The sequence below is a fragment of the Mus musculus genome, chromosome 2 (genome assembly GCF_000001635.26).
Source record: "Mus musculus strain C57BL/6J chromosome 2, GRCm38.p6 C57BL/6J".
NCBI lineage: Eukaryota > Metazoa > Chordata > Mammalia > Rodentia > Muridae > Mus > Mus musculus.
In genome coordinates, this window is record NC_000068.7 from 75,673,373 (window position 1) to 75,697,296 (window position 23,924).

The 23,924-nt window shown below is 44.3% G+C and overlaps 1 protein-coding gene across 2 annotated transcripts in view; it reads right to left on the reverse strand.

Annotated features, from left to right (window-relative positions):
* Positions 1 to 2,140: 2,140 nt before the first annotated feature.
* The window catches only part of Nfe2l2 (nuclear factor, erythroid derived 2, like 2), a 29,151-nt gene continuing 7,367 nt past the window's right edge, over positions 2,141 to 23,924 (reverse strand). The window contains exons 2-5 of one of the 2 annotated variants that reach the window (NM_010902.4): positions 5,791 to 6,057; positions 5,116 to 5,205; positions 4,173 to 4,340; positions 2,141 to 3,812 (exon numbers count right to left, since the gene is read on the reverse strand). In NM_010902.4, coding sequence (NP_035032.1) covers positions 2,589 to 3,812; positions 4,173 to 4,340; positions 5,116 to 5,205; positions 5,791 to 6,057 — 1,749 coding nt within the window. In that variant the 3' untranslated portion in view covers positions 2,141 to 2,588. Of the gene's footprint in view, positions 3,813 to 4,172; positions 4,341 to 5,115; positions 5,206 to 5,790; positions 6,058 to 17,679; positions 19,001 to 23,924 lie in introns of those variants that run through there. The other variant, NR_132727.1, reaches the window with a different exon arrangement.

A 23,924-nucleotide genomic window follows, 5' to 3' on the forward strand; every position in this document is an offset into this window, starting at 1 on the left:
TCTTTCTGTGTAACTGGTGCCCATAGAGGCCAGGGGAGGGTGTTGTGTCCCCCTGGAACAGTTGGGACAGATGGTTGTGAGTTGCCATGCAGGTGCTGGGATTTGAACCCAGGTCCTCTAGAAGAGCAGTCAGCTCTTAGCCAATGAACCATTACTACTCAACATAAGTTCAGGTCTGTAAGGTTCTATGGTGAGTTCCGTTTTAGGAGTAGCAGAATCTTGTCAAGTTGGACTGTGATAATGTAGATGGATACAGTCTGTTCTTGCGTGCTCCAGATGGGGCTGCACCCAAGGTTCCTGTCAGTTTCATTTGGAACAGTGTCTCCTAGAATCTTCCATCATTACCATGCCCCCAGAGGACCAAGCCTCTCATGAATCCTAGGTCCAATTTTGACTCAACCCTTCAGTCATACATCATATTCTCTTACTAGTTTTTCATGTCACCAAAAATAAGTTTTGAAGATGATGAACAATGTATCCACTTCTGGGTGTTTCCATCTTATGGATGAGATAAGGCTGAGAGCTCAATGAGTGGCTGGAGGCCATTCATTCTCTAACAAATGACTGGCAACAGGTTCAGTCTAGTGCCAGGCCTAGTAAGTACAAGGTTGGTCCTAGTGTATCGATAGGACTTGAGAGGGAAAATATGCAAGTCTATGCTTATTGACATACACAATTCTTAAGTGCATCTCAGGACCCCTTTCCTCAAATCCCATTACGTAGCCTTGGGACTGCAGAGGCTGGGTTTGAATGTAGATAGATAATACTTCCTCCAGAGTGTAGCGCCATACCCAGCACCCAACTTTTACAATGGCAGTAAGGATTTTTGTTTTAAAGAAATGTTCAAGCCGGGCGTGGTGGTGCACGCCTTTAATCCCAGCACTCGTGAGGCAGAGCAGGCAGATTTCTGGTCTACAAAGTGGGTTCCAGGACAGCCAGGGCTATACAGAGAAACCTTGTCTCGAACCTCCCCCACCCCACCCCACCCCCCCCAAAAAAAGAAATGTTCATTGTCCAATTTTAGGGCCTTTGTTTTTATTCCCTCTACATGTCTAATCAGTCTCAACCTATCCACATTAAGTGAGCTAGTTTTTCCACCATTACAAAATGGTGGCACACGCTTTTAATCCCGGCTCTCCGGAGATGAGGGCAGGCAGATCTCAGAGTTCAAAGCCAGTCTTCTGGGTGACTTCTAGGACAGCCAGGGCTGCAGAGAGAAACCCTGCCTTGAAAACCAAGAGGGGGTTGGAAAGAGATGTATGAGATGTATATATGGAACAACTGGTCTCTCTCGTCCCACCCCTCACCTGGGCTGCTCGGGTTCAGGTTCACTGACCAGAGGACCAGTCTCATAGCCCACTTCAACCTCAGATCCCCCCTTTTTAAGACTGCCCATGCCTGTGCTTTTCATAACGCTCTTCTTCCCATCACTTCCAGCCTCTGTGCAGCCTGCTCAGCTGTGCTCTGTGGAGCTGATTAGCATATCAACCTATACCTTCAGATGTTGCAAGCTCCTATACGTTGTGATGATTTTCACTAGTGTTTATTTGGACTTGTTGACCCAGGGTCTCTTTCTACATAGCTCTGATTGTCCTGGAACTCTCTATGTAGACCAGGCTGGGCAACTCACAGATTTGCCAGACTCTGCACCAGAGTTCAAAGGTAGCCTTGTCTACAGAGCTCAGCAATTGAAGATGTAAGCCATTACGACCAGCTTTTTTTAAAAACTGGTTTTCTCAATCCCCCCCCCCCTTCCTTAGTATGCTTCCTAGCCCTCTTAGAATGCCACTTCTAAGAACACAGGGAGGTTACAGGTTTTGTTCTCTGTGCCACAGTACTGTACAGCAGGCATACCATTGTGGATATATACCATCTCCTTGACAATCCTAGCTAACGTTTAGTATAGAAAGGGTTTGTCTTTCTTGAGACAAGCTCTCATGTAGCCTTGGCCGTCCTGGAGCCCAGGGATCTGCCTGCTTCTGCCTCCTGAATGTCGGGAATAAAAATCATGGACTGCCACACATGGCTATAAAATGCCTCTGTATTTTCAAACCCATTTTGAAAATGTAAAATAACCAAATGTGGTAAATGAGTGATTGTCCTATGGAAAATAGTGTGAATAAATTCAAAAAGTCCAAAGTAGTTTAAGTCATGATATTCTTTTATTAGTGCTAGCTCCTTTTAATTTTTATGAGCTAAACAATTTAATATAAAAATGTCATTTCCTGTTCATACAGTATATAAAAAAGTATAGTGGTCTGGTTAGTTTTCAATAGTTTGCTTTTAGCCAGATGTCATATAAGTCTATGACTGTAACAAGTGAGAACAGTATAAATAAGTTCTGTAGTATTTACACTTAAACAGAAACTCTCCCAAATGGTGCCTAAGAAATTAACTTGAGAGTTAAAATGAAACTGATTCAACATTGAGACTTTAATGCTTTGTAAAGTTTCATATTATTGCTATACTAGCTTTGGCTATAATTCTGCATAGTTACTTATAAAGTGTTTCTGCATTTCACATCACAGTAGGAAGTTTTAGCAGTACAAAACAAACACTAGCTCAGAAAAGGCTCCATCCTCCCGAACCTAGTTTTTCTTTGTATCTGGCTTCTTGCTTTTGGGAACAAGGAACACATTGCCATCTCTGGTTTGCTGCAGAGAGTATTCACTGGGAGAGTAAGGCTTTCCATCCTCATCACGTAACATGCTGAAGACTTCAAGATACAAGGTGCTGAGCCGCCTTTTCAGTAGATGGAGGTTTCTGTCGTTTTCTCCCTTTTCTCTGAGTAGTTTTTCTCTCTCGTCTTTTAAGTGGCCCAAGTCTTGCTCCAGCTCGACAATGTTCTCCAGCTTCCTTTTCCTACAGTTCTGGGCGGCGACTTTATTCTTACCTCTCCTGCGTATATCTCGGATCAATGCGAGCTGAGCTTCATTGAATTGCTCCTTGGACATCATTTCATTGAAGTCATCAACAGGGAGGTTAATGATTTTTTCGACAGGGAATGGAATATGGAGAGCTTTTGCCCTAAGCTCATCTCGTGTGAGATGAGCCTCTAAGCGGCTTGAATGTTTGTCTTTTGTGAATGGGGCTTTTTGATGACCAGGACTCACGGGAACTTCTTTTTTTGTTGTATTTTCACATTGGGATTCACGCATAGGAGCACTGTGCCCTTGAGCTGGTGACAGAGGCTGTACTGTGTCTCCAGGAGAATGTGCTGGCTGTGCTTTAGGGCCGTTCTGTTTGACACTTCCAGGGGCACTATCTAGCTCCTCCATTTCCGAGTCACTGAACCCAGGCGGTGGGTCTCCGTAAATGGAAGACTCCACGGAGTGCTCTGGGGACGCTCGGCTGGGACTCGTGTTCAGTGAAATGCCAGAGTCAGAGTCATTGAATTCCATTGTGCCTTCAGCGTGCTTCGGGTTGAAAGCTTTACACAGTGACAGGTCACAGCCTTCAATAGTCCCGTCCAGGAGTTCAGAGAGTGACTGACTGATGGCAGCGGAGGAAGGCATGCTGCCACCGTCACTGGGCTCTGCTATGAAAGCAGAATAAAATTCATCGCCAAAATCTGTGTTTAAGGTGGGATTTGAGTCTAAGGAGGTCAGCTGGCTGGCATCATCAGTGGAGAGGATGCTGCTGAAAGAATCCTCAAAACCATGAAGGAAATGTGGACCACAGTTGCCCACTTCTTTTTCCAGCGAGGAGATCGATGAGTAAAAATGGTAATTGCTGTCCATTTCTGTCAGTGTGGCTTCTGGGCTGGGAACAGCGGTAGTATCAGCCAGCTGCTTGTTTTCGGTATTAAGACACTAGGAAAGAAGGTCACATTGTATGAGCAGAGGCTAAGTGCATTTTAGATCAATTCCCTACCCCCAAATCCAAGGTGTTCTTTTCAATAATTCCTTCAACTCCCATTTTTCAATAGATAAGTATTTTATCTTTGTCAGAACTCTAAATTAGCTTTCAGTCTTTGAATGAATTTATCCAGAAATATTCAGTCTGATTACCTAAAAACTATGTGTGTTAAGTGAGTCTGGGAAGCTCTCATGAGTAATTTAAATGCACCATCAATTTCTTCCTTTGAGGAGGTAGCATGTAAATAATAAATAACTAGGATGACTAATTTAAAAGGGCCCGCAGAAAACAGCACACTCCTAGAGCTCTCTTACCTGTAATTCGGGAATGGAAAATAGCTCCTGCCAAACTTGCTCCATGTCCTGCTCTATGCTGCTTAAATCAGTCATGGCTGCCTCCAGAGAGCTATTGAGGGACTGGGCCTGATGAGGGGCAGTGAAGACTGAACTTTCAGCGTGGCTGGGGATATCCAGGGCAAGCGACTGAAATGCAAGTGAAGAAAGCCAAGATTGACGTGACATTGATTCATGTGAGTGAGAACCAAGGCATGAAGAACAGACAGCAGCAGGGCCTACAGCTCTCAGGCTGCTTTTATAAAATGAAACATTTCCTCCTCCCAGTGACTCCATATTAATACACTCCTAGGTTATTTCACTCCATGTATTTAAAGGCAGACTTCAAAATGGATAAAAACATTCATTAGGACTTAATCTGTACCCATAATATCTAGCAGAATGCTTCAAACAACAGATTAAGATTTTTTTAATCCAAATGCTGATTAATAGTTGTTCTTTACTAGTCAAAATATTTTATATACCTATATCCAGTTTCCAGGGAAAATTATTCTGATTCCTGTTTCCAGCTATACAGTAAAATGGACTTGTAGTTTACAGGCCTTATTTTTTTTTTTTTAAAGATTTATTTATTTATTATATGTAAGTACACTGTAGCTGTCTTCAGACACTCCAGAAGAGGGAGTCAGATCTTGTTATGGATGTTGTGAGCCACCTTGTGGTTGCTGGGATTTGAACTCTGGACCTTCGGAAGAGCAGTCGGGTACTCTTACCAACTGAGCCATCTCACCAGCCCATACAGGTCTTATTTTTAAGCATTGTATAGCTCTCATACAGTTTACTTGACAATTTCTTTGATCAATTTTTTCCTTCTAAAATTTTCTTTTCTTCTCTTAATTGGAGACACATGAAAGGAACTAATATCAGATAAGGGAGTTTTGCTGTTAAACAAACATTTTTATACCTCATGGTCATCTACAAATGGGAATGTCTCTGCCAAAAGCTGCATACAGTCTTCAAAGTACAAGGCATCTTGTTTGGGAATGTGGGCAACCTGGAGGAAGGGGAAAGGCACAGAGAGCATCATTTATGAAATGTTCTAAGCACAGGGTCACAACGAGCAATAAGACTTGTTCATAAAATAACCTATGGTTTCATTTCAGAAATCGATTTGCATAGATTCAAACCAGATTGTGTTCAAATTATTAGTCCCTCCCCTTTAACGAACAGCGCTGGGGGACTGAACCCAGGGCTCTGTGCTAGGCAATAACCTCCCTTCATTTCTTTCTGAGTGTTCTGGGCGAATGCTTTAGTTGTTTAGACATGGGAATATAAAATGGGAATCATACTTAACACAGTTAAGTCAGTTACCCATACAATCAGGGCCCTGCCTACCACAATGAGCAATGCCTACTTCTTTTACTCCCAACAGTATTTCTGCTGCTGTTTCATCACCACAGAGGATGTTTCTGTAACTCACAAAGTCCTCCCTGTGATCTGTGTCCTGATTATCAAGAAGCGAAGTTTGAGAACTTCTCCTCCTCACAAAAGACACAGTAAATGGCAGACCAAGAACTCAACTCCAGAGAGTCTGCTTTCTCACTAGAGTTTTCCTTAGCTCCCACCACGACGAGTGTACCTGGGAGTAGCTGGCGGATCCACTGGTGTCTGTCTGGATGTGCTGGGCCGGCTGAATTGGGAGGAATTCTCCTGTTTCTTCATCCAGTTGAAACTGAGCAAAAAAGGCCTTCTCCTGTTCCTTCTGGAGTTGCTCTTGTCTTTCCTTTTCGAGTTTTTTCTGTTTTTCCAGCTCATAGTCCTTCTGTCGCTGACTAAAGTCAAACACTTCTCGACTTACTCCAAGATCTATGTCTTGCCTCCAAAGGATGTCAATCAAATCCATGTCCTATGTTTAAAACAGAAAAGGAAGGAGAAGCCATGGTTAAGATGGTCCACACGGGTTAGTTCACTACATGTTATCACTGATGGGGAAGAACACAAACAAACTGAATGAGAATACAGAAGACTGTCAATTCCATTCACTCAATATATATTCGCTAAAAGCAACAAGATCTAGCTACCCATTCGAATTAGTTTGGATCACTGATGACTGCAAAACAACAGAAATAGCTAAACTTATGCATATTGCCATACTTTTAAGACTCCCACACCTTCCCCCCCCCTTTTAAGATTTATTTATTATGTATACAGTGGTCTGCCTACAGGCAAGAAGAAGGCATCAGATCTCACTATAGATGGTTATAAGCCACCATGTGGTTGCTGGGAATTGAACTCAGGACCTCTGGAAGAGAAGTCAGTGCTCTTAACTGCTGAGCCACCTCTCCAGCGCACCCCCCCCCCCCGCCCCTTTAGAAGAGAGGATAGCAAATGCACTGAGACACTCATGTCTGCCATGAACCCTGTCTCAATAAACAGACATCCGCAAATAAAAAACAATATTCGGGGGGTTTGCTTTGTTTTAGTTGAGACAGGGTTTCTCTGTGTAGCCCTGGCTGTCCTAGAACTTGCTCTGCAGACCAGGATGCCTTCAAACTCAGAGAACTACCTGCCTCTGCCAGGATTAAAGGCATGCGCCACCACTGCCCAGGCACGTTTTTGTTTTTTGAAATGGGATCATGTAGCGCAAGCTGGCCTTGAACCACTAACCACCCTCTTCCTTGAACTACTAATGCTCCTGCGCTGCTAACCAAGGGCTGGGGTGTGCCACCACTAACACCGAGCTTCCAGCTATAGCTATGTACTAACAAGGAGTAAAACAAAGTCTGCTGGACTTCTCAGCCAAAGGACGGGATGACAATTTCTAATGGAACTTACCCTAAAATCATCAGTGTCAAACATGCTAAGAGTTGATTTTAACACAATTATTTTTTCTTGTTCCCACCAAATGATAATGCTTCAAAACTTCAGAAGTGTTCATTATTCTTTCCTGCCCCAGCATACAGATGGTTACCAAAGGAGACAAATTTCTTCACAAATATAAAATAAGCCAGAGTTAGCAAATGTTCACTGATGGGAGACCTGCTGTAAGCACCAAACTCCACGCCAATGCATTTGTAACAAATGGAACAGTGGTGGGCTGTAACACTGAGACTAGCTGAATATTACTCCCAAATCATGGATGGTGTCACAATGAAGCTTCTAGGTCCTCCTCTGAAACATGCTAACATGTACTTTTGTTGTCTTTGTTCTTGTTTTTTGAAACAGGGTTTCTCTGTGTAGCCCTGGCTGTCCTGACACTCACTCTGCAGACCAGGCTGGCCTTGAACTCAGAAATCCGCCTGCCTCTGCCTCCCAAGTGCTGGGATTAAAGGCGTGCGCCACCACTGCTCTGCTTGTCTTTGTATTTTAAGGGAGTTGAGACATCCATAAATTAGAGCATGGAGTTTAGGTGGTAGCTGAAATGTGGAGAGCGGTGAGCACCTCCTTGTGCTGTATATTAGTCACAGGCCCATTCAGTCACCAACAGTTTCCTAGGATGACTTTCCCTCAATGCACATCCTAAACCATCCCAGTCTGTCTTTGTTTTTCGTTTCCTGTAACATGATCAGAAAAGAACACCTTGGGGGATCCTTATCAAGGCCCAGGAAGGCTCAGCTCACCTGGAACAGCTCTGAGCTAAAACTGTGGCCCCCACAGCCTAGCATGCATTTCCAGCAGGAAGGTCACCAAGAGGTTTTTACACTTAATTGTTCATGGGTTGCTGGTCACAAACTTATTATGTGCCAAAAAGATAGCCTTGACTCCTATCTTCTTGCCTGCATCTCCCCAGTGCTGGGATTACAGGCATATGCCACCCATACCTGGCTGTCATCTAATTGTTCCAGTGGGCCAGGGACATCCAGTGTGATCCCTGTCTGGCACCCACACAGGCTTCATAGAGTCCGGGAAGTTCTCTGCACTTTCAGAGCTGTGCTATAAAGCGTGCAAAAGAAAAAGAAAACTGCTTTTTAAAACCTAGCTGGTGAAAGGTTCAGCAGTGAAGACCATGCACTGCCCGGAGGACCTGGCACCCACGTGACGCTGCTCACAACTGCCTGGAACTCCAGCTCTAGGAAATCTGACACCTCTAGCTTCTACACACACACACACACACACACACACACACACACACACACACACACACACACACACACACACACGATTAACCTTATAAGTTTTAAAAAGTAAAAACAAGCCGATTTTAAGCAACTTTTATACTTTGGATTCCTAAACAGCACACATCTTCCTATCAGAGTACAAGCCAGCGCTGATCCTGCTTAGCATCAAATAGCACCAGCCCATGTTCAGAGTGATCTGGTCATAGGTCTGAATTCAGACATTCTTATCTGAATGCAGCAACAGTGAGTTTCTTCCTGTGCCCAACACATTTTGCTGTTTTAGATTTCCACACAAGTTTCAGAAGGAAAATGTCTGAAATTTGATTTTTTCCCTCTTTTTTTTTTTTAAGATTTATCTATTTATTTTATGTGTATGAGTACACTGTAGCTGTACAGGTGGTTGTGAGCCTTCATGTGGTTGTTGGGAATTGAATTTTTAGGACCTCTGCTCACTCCGGCCAACCCCGCTCGCTCAGTCCCTGTTTGCTCTGGCCCAAGATTTATTTATTATTATACAGAAGTACACTGTCGCTGTCTTCAGATGTACCAAAAGAGGGCGTCAGATCTCATTATGGGTGGCTGTGAGTCACTATGTGGTTGCTGGGATTTGAACTTAGGAACTTCAGAAGAGCAGTCAGTGCTCTTACTGAGCCATCTTGCCAGCCCAAGAGCATGGCACACTTTATCTTTTGTAATTTTTTCTTCAGAGGTGATGACCAAACCCAGGGCCTTGCACTTGCTTCCCCCACCTCTCCCCCGCCTTTTTTTTTTTTTTTTAAAGATTTTTAAATTTACTTTATGTATATGAGTACACCATTGTTCTCTTCAGACACACCAGAAGGTGGCATCAGACCCCGTTACAGATGGTTGTGAACCACCTTGTGGTTGCTGGGAATTGAACACAGGACCTCTGGAAGAGCAGGCAGTGCTCTTAACTGCTAAGCCACCTCTCCAGCCCCCTTTTTTCCCTCTTTTTTTTTTTTGTTTTTTTAAAAATTCATGTCATGTATGAGTACACTGTAGTTGTCTTCAGACACACCAGAAGAAGGCATCAGATCCCATTGTAGATGGTTGTGAGCCACCATGTTGCTGGGAATTGAACTCAGGACCTCTGGAAGAGCAGCCAGTGCTCTTAACCTCTGAGCCATCTCTCCAGCCCCCCTTTTCCCACCTCTTAAGACAAAATTTCATACTGAAGCCCAAGATGGATTCGAGCTCACAGCAATCCTCCTGCCCCAGCTTTCCAAAGCTTGGATTACAAGTGTGTGTCACAATGACCTAGCTTCAGAGACTGGATGAGACTGTATGAAACAGTCAAAGCATTACCCTGGGAAGAAATACTGTACACAAGTCTGTTAACCCAAAGCACTGCCTGGGAGGCCCACAGCACAAGTGCTATTTTCTGCAATGAACAAAGCACTCAGCATTTCCTGTAAGGAACCCCGTGACTGGCGCATGACTTACACCACAAAGACCTATCCCCGAACCACTGCTTTGTGAAACCTGAACAGCATCTCAGAGGAAATGCTAGGGTGGAGCCCCTAACAAGCAAGAACAAGACAGCAGACAGCGGGGAAGAGAAGCATCTAAGGAGGACTAACACTGCTCTTGCCAAAGTTCTGAAAAGCAGCTAGCTGTCCGACCCTGACCGTGTGGGTCTCCCAGGAGGGAAGGCCACATAAACAGTCTGGGGGACGGGGGGACGACGACCCGAAAGCAGACAACAGCTAGCACAGCACTCCAACAGATATTTTCTTAGACTGGAAAAAGCTGCCCAAGGGTAGGTAACCTAAGTGCCAGGGTGAGCCTCGTGGTGTACGGGGCAAATGCTGCCTGCCACTTACGGATTCCTGAGTGTGCTCCAAGTTCCACTACAAACTTAGCTTACGCAAGAGACAGAAGGAAGCAGAATGTTGGACAATTCATGTTCTACCACCATCTGCTCCAACAAAAAGTTAGATTCAAAATGTGTAATAATTATTTGCTGTCTGGGTAATCCATCACAGGCCTCGTGGAAGGGTACAGTTTGACAACAAAGTCAGGGCATTTTGAAATAAACATCTCTGCACAAGGATAAACAGAGACCTTGAACACTGAAGCCATATTATATTTCAAGCCAGTCTTTGAACAAACATTTAGCAAAAGATTTTAAAATGATTCCCACCCTACAATAAAGTTCTTCAGTAAACTGAGACCTTGGCATATTATTGAAATTAAAAATTGTATCTTTTTTTTTTTTTTTTTTTTTTTGGTTTTTTTTCGAGACAGGGTTTCTCTGTATAGACCTGGCTGTCCTGGACCTCACTTTGTAGACCAGGCTGGCCTCGAACTCAGAAATCCACCTGCCTCTGACTCCCGAGTGCTGGGATTAAAGGCGTGCGCCACCACGCCCGGCAAAATTGTATCTTAAAGTACGGATTTTTATTACTTTTTATTGGGGTGGTAGCAGGAGGGGTGGGAACCAGACACATGTGCCACAGAGTATAAATAGAGGTCAGAGGGCAGCCTGCAGGAGCTGTTTCTCTCCCTCTACCATGTGTGTCTCAGGCACTAAGGCCATCATCAGGTTGGGAGCAGGCACCTTTACCCACTATGCCATCTTTCAACTACCACAAAAACAGTAGCTCAACAAGCCGCTAACAATAAGAAACTGTACTTGTCATTTAGCACAGAATAAAATGGGTCTTTACTCCTAACTCTATAGGAAAGCTTGTTCTCCCCCCACCCCCTTTTATTAGGGATCTCACTATGGAGGTCAGGCTGACCTCAGATGCATCCTCCTCCTCCTCACTCAAGCTCCCAAATGCTGGGGTTGCATAAGGTGTACGCACACCCCAAATACCCACCTTAGTTTACCCTTTGCTTCTCGGCATTCTCTTCTTCATGCACACATTCGTTACTAGAACATCGAGAGTGAAGAACACTTGGCTACAGTGCCCATCCTATATCTCCTATGATGCCCAGCTGAATATATATTATTCACCTAGAAAGTAAACCTGGTTTAGCTCCCCTGTCAACAGACAATGCCTAAGTATTTTTGAATAAAACCAGATAGAAAACAAGACTCATGTTCTACAGTCTGAAAGTCACCCAGGGGAGGGCTGGCAGCGTCTGTGAGTGCACTGAAGGAATGCCCAAACCTTAACAGTTGAATAACCAGCTGCATAATTAACCTTCATTTACAAAGCCCTACTCTGTGGTCTTACTGCCTAATAAATAAACACTTTATTTATTAATACCTGCAGTATTACTTGTAGTAATAAATGACTCCAGGCAGATGTGTCTTTTAAATCTATCTTACTTATGACTGTTGCATTTCTAAATATTTGCCCATTTACTTCTCGAAGGTTCCTGTCCCACACTGCATTACATGGTAGACAATATAATGCCATCTGCTTTTCAACAAAGACTCCAAAGGCAGAAGACAGGCCTATGGCTCACTGTAGTCAGCCCCACACCAAGTTCTTTTGGTTTTCACGGATTAATTTTCTAATTCTTTCTGCTACTACTATGAAATAGGTGATTAAAATATACGGAATAATTAAAATACAGAATAGTGTAGGGTCACAGAGGGCCTTACAGTCATCTAAATCAGGTACACTATTGCTGTTTATGTGTGTTACCTCAGCAATATTAGAAAGACCTAGTTAAACAACTCATATATACTTGGCAGACTATTAATACTCAACACCAGCCAACCCAAGTTTTCCTCCTACAGAAATCCTATCTCAATAATCAACAACTAGAGATTTTCACCACATAAAAATTTCTGAATTCGTACCAAATACAAATCACTCAGCAAGGTTAAAGCCCCGGTCACGAAAGCACCACTCCAGAGGCCTGGAGACATCCTCCACTTGGTCTGAGCTAGAAAGTGTCTGCTTCCTCAGCCTGGCAGGCTACATTACCATGCACAGAAACGTCCATGGGCTGCTTCCTGTTCTCAAGCAAGGTTCTTAGGAATGACTCACTCAATCTAAGAAATAGGACCCGGCCAGCTTACTGGAACTCTCACCCATTACGCAGCCCATAACCTGCAACATGATGCAAGACTACGCAAAGCTGGAAAGTGAAGGCAGTCAGAAGCCCGACTTTCTCCAGAGGCATAGCTGTTCTGTGGTCAAAATGAAATCACCAAGGACATTCACTTTTCAAACCCTGGGTAACCCCACCTACCTGGTGGAGAAACCACCAAGCTCTGACTTCTCCACAAGTTTCACACTTGGCTTTCAAGAGTTACAATCTGGCTGTGCTGGTGCAGGGTGGCCCTTACTCTGTCAGGAGAACAGCAATCCTTAGGATACAGTTGCTGGACTCTGCCCATTCTGAGTGAGCAAGCCACACAGAGAAAGCACTTGATGAACACACTTCAGTTACTGTTAGAACACACACACATCATTACCAAAAGAACCTTCAGGAACACTGCTTCCATCTTCCTCATCTACTTCACCTGAGGGGAAACAAATCAGGAGACCAGGCAGGCAACTCCGCGCCTTGCTGCCTCCACCCTTGACCTCTCTGATGGGTCAGCTGAAGGAGGGAGGCCTCGAATCAGAGACTCTTCACAGAAACTGCTGATATTTCTCAATGCTTCAAGCTCCTTTATCCATTTTCAGGGTTCCCCAAACTAAATTATTTAATACTCATGGTCACTTTTGGATCTAACCAATTAACAATTAAGTAAACATAGCAACAATCAAGAGCATCCACCTAGGCCTGAGAGATAGGGAAGAACTGTGCAGTCAGACAAAGACCCTGGCTCTTGAGGCATGGCTATGCTGCTATCAGTGGTGCGGAGGAATTTTATATATGAATTTAATGTACTGAATTATATTTAGACCACAGAGAACACTTTAAAAAAGCCTTTTTAATGAGCCCCGGACACTTTTAGGGTACTTTCCAAAGGGTCTGCTAACTTTTTAAAACTGTGAACTTTTTAAAAGTATGATTCCCACCCCACCCAAAACAAGGCTTTTTAGTGTAACCCTGGTTGTCCTTGAACTTGCGAGATCCACCTGCCTGTGCCTCCTGAGTGCTGGAATTAAAAGTGTGTGACACCACCCAGCAAGTATGATTGGGGGGATGGGGGGGTCCTGTAAAATATAAGGAAAACCTCACAAATTTTCACATTGTCTCTGTACAAAGGCATGCTAACCTCTGTGTCAGTCCAATTTTCCTGCACCTGCCACAAAGGCAGCAAGAGCAAGCAATATTTCTTAAAAGTAATATGCACTAATGGCTAAAACTCTTACCAAAAAGTGGTAGTAACACAAGTGGTAGTCAAGAACAGCAAGATTAGTGTACAGACTAAGTGGGTCATTAGTTTATCTACCACTGAACAATACATTCACACAGGTCACAGGAACAGTGAGGTGCCAGTAACGCAAGGGCTGTTTGTTAGGAGACATGAGGAGCAGCATTAAGGACCTCTGGCAGCACAGAGAAAAGCCACTAAGTAGGCAGAGACACAACAGAAGTAGTAACTGCCACTTCGCACAACAGTCACGACCATGAACATAAACAAGGGCTAAGTCTGGACTCCCAAGGCCTGACTCAGTGAGTATTTGAAAGCAACAGGTGTCAGGCACACACCTGTAATCACAGGACTCAGGCAGCTGGAGCAAGAACAGTTCTGAGTTCAAGGTCAACACGAACCAGGGCAAGAATGTCTCAAAACAGAAAACAAGGCAGTAAGAGCATATAAAGTCAACCCAGCTGCAACCTTGTGTTCTTGGTCTTTCTGCGTGACAGTGGCAATATTTTCTCTCGTTCTCAACTGCGAGCATCCCCCTTCCCCGCAAAGTTCCAGTTCTCCAGCTCAAGGGAAACTCTCACCCCCAGAGCTTTCCTTCCTCCTTACATCTGGACCTTTTGGTACATGTGACTCGGATCACATGGGAACACATGGGACCGCACAGTCATGGAATACCACTACAGAGAGGGCTGTCGGAATCACCTAGACAGTCCTCTGCTTTTGCAAAGGTGAGATAACTGCCCAGCAGCAGAGGGCAAAGAACTGTAAAACTACCTCTAGTCTACTTCTCTATTGGTTCTTTGTTGTTGTTGTTGTTACCATGCTGGCAGAGGAAAAAGGATGTACCTCTATTTCACTATTCCTTTTCAAGGGGCTCCCCACCCTCAGCCCCCCAGACGAGGTTTCTTTAATGTCCTGGAACTCAGTCCGTAGACTAGATTGGCCTTTAGTAGACTAGATCCACCTTTCTCTGCCTCTCGAGTACTGGGAGCCCCCACACCTAATGTGCTTTTATGCTTTTTAAAAACTTCATGTTTTTGTGTGTGGGTGCATATGCCAACACATGGGAGTAGAGGCCAGAGGAAGGTGTCTTCATCACCAGGTCTTACGGCTTTAAGTCAGGGTCCCTTCTTGAATCTGGAGTTCATGGTTTTTGGTCAGGCTAGCATCAGTGAGCTCCAATAATCCTCCCTCAAGACTCTGGGGCTACAGTCATGCACGAGACCGTGCCAGTTTGTTATGTGAATGCTGGATTCCAAGCTCAGGTCCTCATAATTGTGCAGCAATCGCTCCTAATCACTGAGCCATCCTTCCAGCCCCCAGGTTCACGGTTTATAGGAGAATGGAGAGATGGCTCAGCAGTTAAGAGTACTCACTGTTTTTCCAGAAATCCAGGTTTGTTTTAAATTTAGTTTATTTATGTATGAGTGTTCTGTGTGCGTATATGTGCATGCCAGGCGAGGGCCTCAGATTCCACTACAGATGGTTGTGAGCCACCATGTGGTTGCTGGGAACTGGGCTCAGAACCTCTAAAAGAAGAGACAGCATTCTTAACTTCTGAGCCATCTCTCCAGTGTGAATAAACTCTCTGGAGTCTATGCCCACCAATGCTCTAGCCAAGCTCCTGTTCAGCTGCCTGCACATCCACAGGGATAAAATCCAGAGGATGTAGTGTACAAAGGGAAGAGTAGGTGAATGAAGTCTTATCAGCAGCAACACCCCAGCACAGCAAGCACAACCAGCAAGCACAAGCAAGCCTCAGACTGCTGAAGACAAGCTACAGAAGACAGGAGACAAGTCCAGCCAGGCTGACCCATCCATTGGTTCTTTAAAGTCTAGAAAGATGTCCTTTCTAAGACTGTCTGTTGGTCATTGACTGACACTTAGAACAGGTTGTAACTGACTGTAAAGAAAGCTAACAGTGATTTGTGCGATCACAGCCAACTCTGGGGCTATAAATTAGTAATCCAAGGCTCAAAATGCTAAGTGGACAACCGGTGACAGGCTTTTTGTGACTGAGCAGAACACAGGAGAATACATCTGGTCAACCAAACACAAATATCAGACAGACTTTCTCCTTACAATTTCTTGAAACCTTTTAAAACTTACTTTACACACATTTTGTTTACATGATTCACCATGTCCATGCTTGATATGCCTGCTGAGGTCAGCAGTGGGTGTCATATCCTCTGGCACTGGAGTTGTGGATGGTTGTAAGCCACTGTGTGGGTGCTATGACTCACACACGGATCCTCTCCAAGATAACTGCTTAGCCATGTTTCCAGCCCCTCCATTACAGTTTCTTCTACTAAGAAAAATCACCAACTTTTATGGACTTCTCTGAACACCAACACTGACAATACTGTTGCCAGGTTACTAGCACACACCTCACCATCCTGCACTCAGAATGCAGGGGCAGAAAGAAGTATTGCTGGTAAATTGGAAGTCAGCCTGAGCTACAGAGCAAGACTCAGTCCAATCAAAGTAGGGGAAAAGCAAAAGCAAAAACAAACAAAAAACCAAGTAACAAACCCTGCTATGTGGACTTATCTGTGAAGCTAAAATAACAGCCTGTAAAATCCTGTTATTAAAAACTCAGCTGACATCTGACTAGTCAGGGCCTCCAGGGACCCTGCACCCTTCCATAGAGGCATGCATGCTTTCACCACCAGAAGGTTTGAATAGCATGCTTCAGGAGAGCCTCCCAGCCCTCAGCCCCTGCCACAGCCTATCTAGGGCCTGGCCTCTAGGGTAACCTGACCACAGCCTGAAACTAGTGTGTACTCAAAAAAGCCCGAATTGGACAACACAGGCCACATACCCACTAAGAGCAACACAAAGCTGACTGTTCACCCCCAGCTTCCCAAGACTGGGGACCTGGGCAATACCCTTGTCGTCCTTGAGAAAGGCACTTCTTGGGCACTGGCTCTAACATTCAAGTGCCTAGAGGTCACAAACATTCACTTGCATCTTTATGTCGTGTAATTCCTATGCCTCTGTGTGACGGTTAATGAAAGAAAGAAGACACGAGACACACATGGGCTGTGTCTACGGCTCGAGCTGCCTACCTCCACGCCTGAGCGGGTTCTGGTCACGATCTCAGGTCAGGCCTGGGAAATCAGAACAACACAAAAAGGCCTAAACTTTTAAGTGATCTCAGAACTCTATCTAAACACACTCAGTCAAATTCTTTTTTTTCCTTAAGGACACAAGCTATGGGTCTGCTTTTAAAGTGTGTTGCTGTTTTCTGTTTGTTTGTTTGTTTGTTTGTTTGTTTGTTTTTAAATCTATGGCTTTGAGTTAGGTTATAGTAGCATCCCCTGCTCAAAACCTTTAAATCTAGAGTGCAGTAGGCAGACAGGTGGTGCAGTAGGCAGACAGGTGGTGCAGTAGGCAGACAGGTGGATCTCTGAGTTTGAAGCCAGCCTGGTCTACAGAGCAAGTTCCAGGACAGCCAAGTCTACTTAAGAGAAACCCTGTCTCAAAAGCAAAACAAGGGCTGGTGAGATGGCTCAGTGGGTAAGAGCACCCGACTGCTCTCCCGAAGGTCAGGAGTTCAAATCCCAGCAACCACATGGTGGCTCACAACCATCTGTAACAAGATCTGACGCCCTCTTCTGGAGTGTCTGAAGACAGCTACAGTGTACTTACATATAATAAATAAATAAATAAATAAATAAATAAAAAAAAGAAAAAAACAATGTGTCTTTACCTGAAAAAAAAAAAAAAAAAAAAAAAAAAAAAGCAAAACAAAACATCTCTGGCTTTGGGAGGAAAAGACTAAAAGTAGGAAAACTAGTATGGAGTCTTCCAACATGGATGGCCACACACAGTATGGGAATATGAGCATTACTGTTCGTGAAAGTGTTATCACACTGCCCAGGAATGACACACACAGTGAACACCTACTGAACACACTCTTTCCACTGGTCAGGGACAGCAGCCACATTCCTTTCCACCTGCAATGCTGTCTTTTCTAAGGACTAAATTTCTATTTGTAACAGGAAAAAGATGACTAGGTTTCAGGCCCTACCTGGAACTGGGCACCATCGATTGATAGAAACCTTCTGCCTTGCTTTCTGCACCGGAAAGAGGGTGGGACTGGACCGGAAGATGTCTAAACCTCTAAGTGTTTCAGATTTTATCATGTCCAAACTACAATTGAAAATTCATTTTAATGTAAAAATACACACTAATTTTAGATTACAGAATGCTCTAAAGGAACTTCATAAGAAATATAATGTGAATAACATATGTAACTGATATTGTTTGCAGCTCAGACACAATAACAAAAACAACACAGTGAATTTAATTTGAACAACGTATTTAATCCAATTTGGTCCAATAGCATTTTAACATGTTAACAGTATTGTTGTGATATTAAAGGTGACAGAGCACAATAATCTTACCCACAAGACAGCGCACAATGCTGCCCTACAAAGGCAGGACCAGGAGCCCCGAGCCTCCTCCTGAGCTAGAGGACTACCTAAGGCTTATTAACCAGAAAAGTCGTTTCTGCTGTTTATAAATGTCATGCTCATTAACACTAAAGCTCCAGCCTCTTGGTTTCTGTCACTCATCACATTTCCAGACTGCAAGGTGACTAGTGGCTGCGGTGGTGGACAGCGCAGCCCTGCAGCGGTCCCCACTATGGCCCATGCCCTCCTCGGGTGTCCTCTAAGCAAATGTGTGGCTAACAACTTCCCGAGGCTACAACTGTGGACATTAGCCCTTCCAAACTACTCTAGGTATCATTAGCAATTACTCCAAAGAGCTGGTGTGAATCTGAATCACAAAGAGGGCTCTTAATGACTAAACTCAATAGTTTTTCATATTATTCCATAATAGCATAATTTACAAATGAGATGATTACCATGGCTACTAAACACGTCATGTAAAAGGGCTCTGTGTTCCCAATAAAGACATAAATTAACCCTGAGCTTAGAAATTATATTTCAACTACTTTCATATGTATATATCTGAAAGTGCATCATGGTACTCACTATTGTTGCTGACTACTACAATGCAATTTGGGCCTATAAAAAGGATTACTAGGGACTGGAGAGATGGCTAAACCAGTGGTTAAGAGCACTCACTGCTCTTACACAGAAGCTGGATCTGTTCATGGAACCTATATGGCAACTCACAACTGTCTGTAATCTGATGCTCTCTTCTGGACTCTGAAGGCATCGAGTACATGTATGGTACACAGAAATACATACAGGCAAAACACCCATATACATAAAAAGCAGATTAAAAATCTACTATAGAGTTGTGTGAGACACTGGTCACACTGGGTTTTGAGAACGGAAGGTTACAACGTGGGGATGGTCTAAGTCCAGATAAAGTAGACACTGCACTGCAACAAGAGCAGCCACCTCTGATCACACACTTTCTGCGTGCTCAGAAACCTCCTTCCAAAACTTGTACCGCCTCGTCTGGACGCACAGCAATCCACCAAGTGGGCAACCATCACTCTGGAGTAAGGAAATGGAAGCACAAGGAACTTTAGTACTTTTGCCAGCAAACACCCAACCCATCGTGACAGTGAGAGCCACAGCAGGCACAGTGACACTGTAGGACACAGGCATCTACTTCTCAGCCCCCTTCTTTGGGGACGCTGTTTGAACAACGGACAGACAGCACACTACAGCTTAGAAGCCTTGGGCAACTCTGTTGTAAACTGTGTAGGTGACGATGCCCACTCGCCCACCCTACCCTCACAGTGGATTCCAATTCAACAGAAAGCCAAGACAACACCGGTCCTCCCTCAAAATGATCTTTCATATGAAGAAAGTGTGTAAGTGCCTCTTTAAAGTATAAAGGAGCAGGCTGGGGTGTGGCAGCAACACTATTAATAAATCTATCTCCTGGAGCAAATGTCAGTGACTATGAAAGCAGTGCCTTTTTCTGGGTTTAGCCACTGCATGAAAAATAGAAGGTGAGGCCATAACTTGTTTGTCACCAGCACCTGCATGGCAACAAACAGTGGCAAACGCAAAAGCCTCTCAGCTGTGCCATTGCGCTTCCAGGGTCCCCAGAGGTTTTCCTTCTCTTCACTGCTCAGCTAACTTTAAAAGCCAAAGTTATTTTGGAAGAGGGAGTATAAAACAATACTTTAAAACCTTGAGGGGGGTGGGGGTGAGGAGAGGACAGGAGATGGGCTGGTTTGGTTTGCATTTGGATTTAGCCTTCCTCCAAAGGCAGACACTCGCCAAACTTCTCTATCCAGTTGTACTGACAGGACCCTAGGTTCCTAGGCCGGAATCCCTGAGTAAGAAATTCTTGTGCAAGTGAAGAGACAGGTCTGGAAGTCGTTCTATTCAATGGCTTATCAACCCACTTAATGACAAAGGGTCCAGCAACGGGTTGGAGGGCTCCCAGGGGAACCTAGGCAGTGTACGTGGCCTTTGTTGGGTTGAGATTCACAAAAGGCCTAGCCAGGAGACTTCAGTTTCCAGGCAGGCGGCATATAATAAGGGCAGGAGTGTGAGAGAAAGGCCCCACAAAAACAGGACTTATGGCAAAGAACACAACAGAGCAGGAAGTCTGAGCTCTGATGAGGCTACAAATGGACAAGGAATTTTGTTTTCAAGTGGCCAATGGAAACCTCACATTGCTACACATCCAAATCCCCCCAGCATGACAACTGGGGGTGCCACTTGTTGAATATCTGTGTGCTATTTTACATCACAGGCCAAATCTACAATAAAACCCAGGAAAACCCACTGTAACAGTCTGTCTATAAGGCCTCTCGCTAGGCCTCAGTTCTTCACTGAAAGGAAGCTCCTTCCATCACGGGTGCAATAGAATTGTGCCCAAGGAAAGTATTTTGTTAAAGCACATAGCACCATGCCCTGTGCTGGGGAGAGCACAAGACACTACAGCTGAGGCTAGGATAGTGTCTGTTTCTCATTTTCCCTTTGGTGAATAATAATAATTAGTATGACTGGAAGCCAAGGAAGGGATTGCTACAGACCACATACACATTGACCTCAGAAGGGCCAAAAGAGGCACTCCCTCCATGCCATTTCAGAGAAGAAATGAAAGCATTCTGAAAGCAAAGGACCAAGTCTGACTGGGTTCCCCTGACTTTTGTCAATGGAACTGAGCATTCTGGCAGATGAGTTCCTAACAGAACATGCAAACACAGGCCCTGTGAGGCCAAGCACAGCTGATTTTGTGTGTAGACAATGCTATAATGGCCAGTCACACAAGCTACTAAGGGTAGGTAAGAGACTCCCTTTTCGAGTTTCCTGAGCAACTATTAAACAAAAGCAAAGCACCTTAAGAATCTACATCCCCGAAGGATAGACGGCATTAATGAAATTACACTAATCACCATATAAAACACATCCTGTAATTCAGGAGTGCCAAGAGCCAAAGGGTTAGAGTAATTAGAAAGGGCAATTTCAGAAACTCATGTCCTTGAAGAACAACTGCTCCACTATCTCCAAGATTAAAGCAATCTTCATGCCATGCAAGTCCGGATGTAGACCTCATAAATATTTGTGAAATGAGTATGTACACATTATTTAGTCACAGAATCCAATATTTTCATTGGTTCTTTTGGGTGTTTGTTTGCTTGTTTGTTTGTTTTTGAGAGGCCGAGGTAAAAGAAATACGAACTTTAATGAAGACTATTTCCCTTTCGTATAAGACATCCAAACTAAAAATTTGGCGACCATCCCTTGTCCAGAAAGCTTACATACAGAGTGAGCTTGCAAGGTTTCTGTGCTGGCCGCAGCTGCCCGAAAGCAGAAGGTAGGATTAAAACTATCACATCATAGTCCCACAACACTGCTCAGCCAAATTTCTGCTCAGTTGTCTTGGTGAAAAAGAAAAAGGGGTGGGGTACAATCCTGTCCTAGTCAAGGCCAGGGAGTAAAATCCCAAAAGTTGTTTAAAAAAAAAAAGTTTGGAAAAATCAATGAGGTGATGTATAAATTTAATTGATTATCATAATTCTGTGCTCAAAAGTCAGCAATGAAAAATAAAACCAGGAAAATAAATCTACAGCCCTAAAATGTATACATGTTTTTTAAAAAAGAGAGTGCAGTTCCAGACCTGCAAATGGTATTGGGGATTGTCTACTACTTCAGTCTTATTGCCTCCACAAAACCCACACTGACTGTACAAGGCCCAAGTCAGACGCACACACCCATCCCAAAGGAGGGAGGCGGGATGGGGTTACAGTGAGGGCTATACTTTGGCTGTAGACTATAACACACATGCAAACATGGGAGGAGCAGGCTTGAGAAATGTATACAGACCCCTTGGAGGAAAGGCATTGAGGTCAGGAGGCACTGAGCAACAAGACAGGTCCAGTCCTGCCCTTCCCCACTACCATCAGGAAGGCGGCTCTGGGGTAATTACTCTTTTTGGTTTTTGGAGACAGGTTCTCTCTCCATAGCCCTGGCTGTCCTGGAACTCACTCTGTAGACCAGGCTGGCCTCAAACTCAGAAATCTACCTGCCTCCGCCTCCCGAGTGCTGGGATTAAAGGCTTGCGCCACCACACCTGGCCAATATTTTCATTGTTAATCATAGGTATCTGAGGTTATACCTCAAAGTACTGAAACAACAAAGGCACATTTCTTTCATATGATTTATGACCAAATACCGAGCACAGAAAAATTATTTAGCTCCACTCCTATAACAATACTTAGACATTACTGAATATAAGAAGTAAGTATTGCATCCTAAGGATATTAGCACACACTCTTCTCAAGATAAAAACATCTTTTAGGAAGAGTAGGGGATGTTACCAGACATTGAGCCTTAGGCCTGGTGCACACTAGGCAAGTGCTCTCACTATTCCCAAGCTAGACTTTCAGCCTTAATTCTGGTTTTTAAAGGAGAATAGGGCCATATCTTGAAATGTTCACAAAGAACTCTGATCTGGATGCTGGCCGCTTGGTGCAGACCTGGAACCCCAGCGTTCAGGAGGAGGAGGCCATGTGACTGTGAGCTTGAGGTCATCCTGGGCTTCACAGAGCGTTCAAGGCTAAACTGCTACCACAGTGAGTCTGTTTAAAAAGCAAAAGTCAAACGTTTGCAATCAGGGAGGCAGTAAAAGCTAATGAATCCGTCAATCTAATTGCTGACTGGGTGTATTTTCTTCACGACTCGAGCTGTTTCCCTCACAATGGTCAGAAAAGATGGATTTGCACCCACAGGCTGCTCTTCTCTAAAGCACTAAGCTCGTCCCTAGGCACCACAACCTAGCCAGCCACGCCCAGCTTTCCAAACTCTAACCCCATTATTCAGACTTCCTTAAGTGCAAAGAACAAGAGGAGAAACAAATATAGCCCAGTTTTAAACTCTGCCTTCCAACACACTAGACAAGAATAATATTAAATCATCTTTTTAGGGCCAACTCCTTGCAGCTATAGATTCCTGTATCAGTGTTCCAGCAAACCAGGCCACACTGTCCTTGGTGGGAAAGGATCTGGGCAAGTTATGTCAAGGAAATGTGCGGGTCTCTAGAACTGTCTATGCGCTCTCTCCCTTTGCCTCCATCCCTTGAGAATAAAGGTACAAGCAGTTCACTAAGGAGATGGTGGGTTTCCCTACAAACAAGACAGTAATCATCTCTCAACGTTCTGCAGCTCTGCAGCCAGGAGACTTGTATGGGAAGCAAGGGGTGGGGCCTTCTGGTACCGCAGGCCTGCTCTGGCTCTCCATGGAGAAGCTGGGTGCAGAAGCACACAGTTCCCCTTTGGCAGGAACTCTCTAGCAATACTGTGAAGAGTCCTTCGTCCTCCAACAGCTAACAAAAGAAGACCCTTTCACTTTTAGAGAAAGACAGAAAGGGTGAGGAAGTAATAAGCCAGGAGCCAGAGAGTAGGGACCAGGGAAATTTGTGTTCCCTGTTCTGTCACAAGCAAAGTGCTTTACGAACTGAGCCATCTTGTCAGTCCTTTTGTTAAGAGTAGCAGAACATGTCCAGGGTCTGCTACTAGCAGAACATCAACAACTTCAGTTTCAACTCCTGCCCTAGAAATTGCCAGTGCAGCAGTGTCGTTAGCCCTCCAAATCCAATAGTTTTACATTGTCGGTTCAAGCAACCCTCTACTGAAAGAATTCGTTAAGTTATCTGTTACTACGTAGGCTTTATTACCCTCTAACGATATAACTCTTTATGAAGCCTGCATTAGGTAGTATTGGGGAGTTAAGGATGACTTACAGAGTAAAAGCTATGTGTATTTTACAAGGAAGATTTGAACATCTGAGGGGTTTAGTACCCATAGGTTCTAAAACTACAGTCCCTGACACGCTGAGGGACACCAGAGATTGGCTACCTTCATAGGTGGAGGGTGAGTTGGTACCAGAAAACCAAGATTGTCTCTTCTCTCTGTTACTGTCTTTTGCAGCGCAGACCCAACACTTTACAGCCACA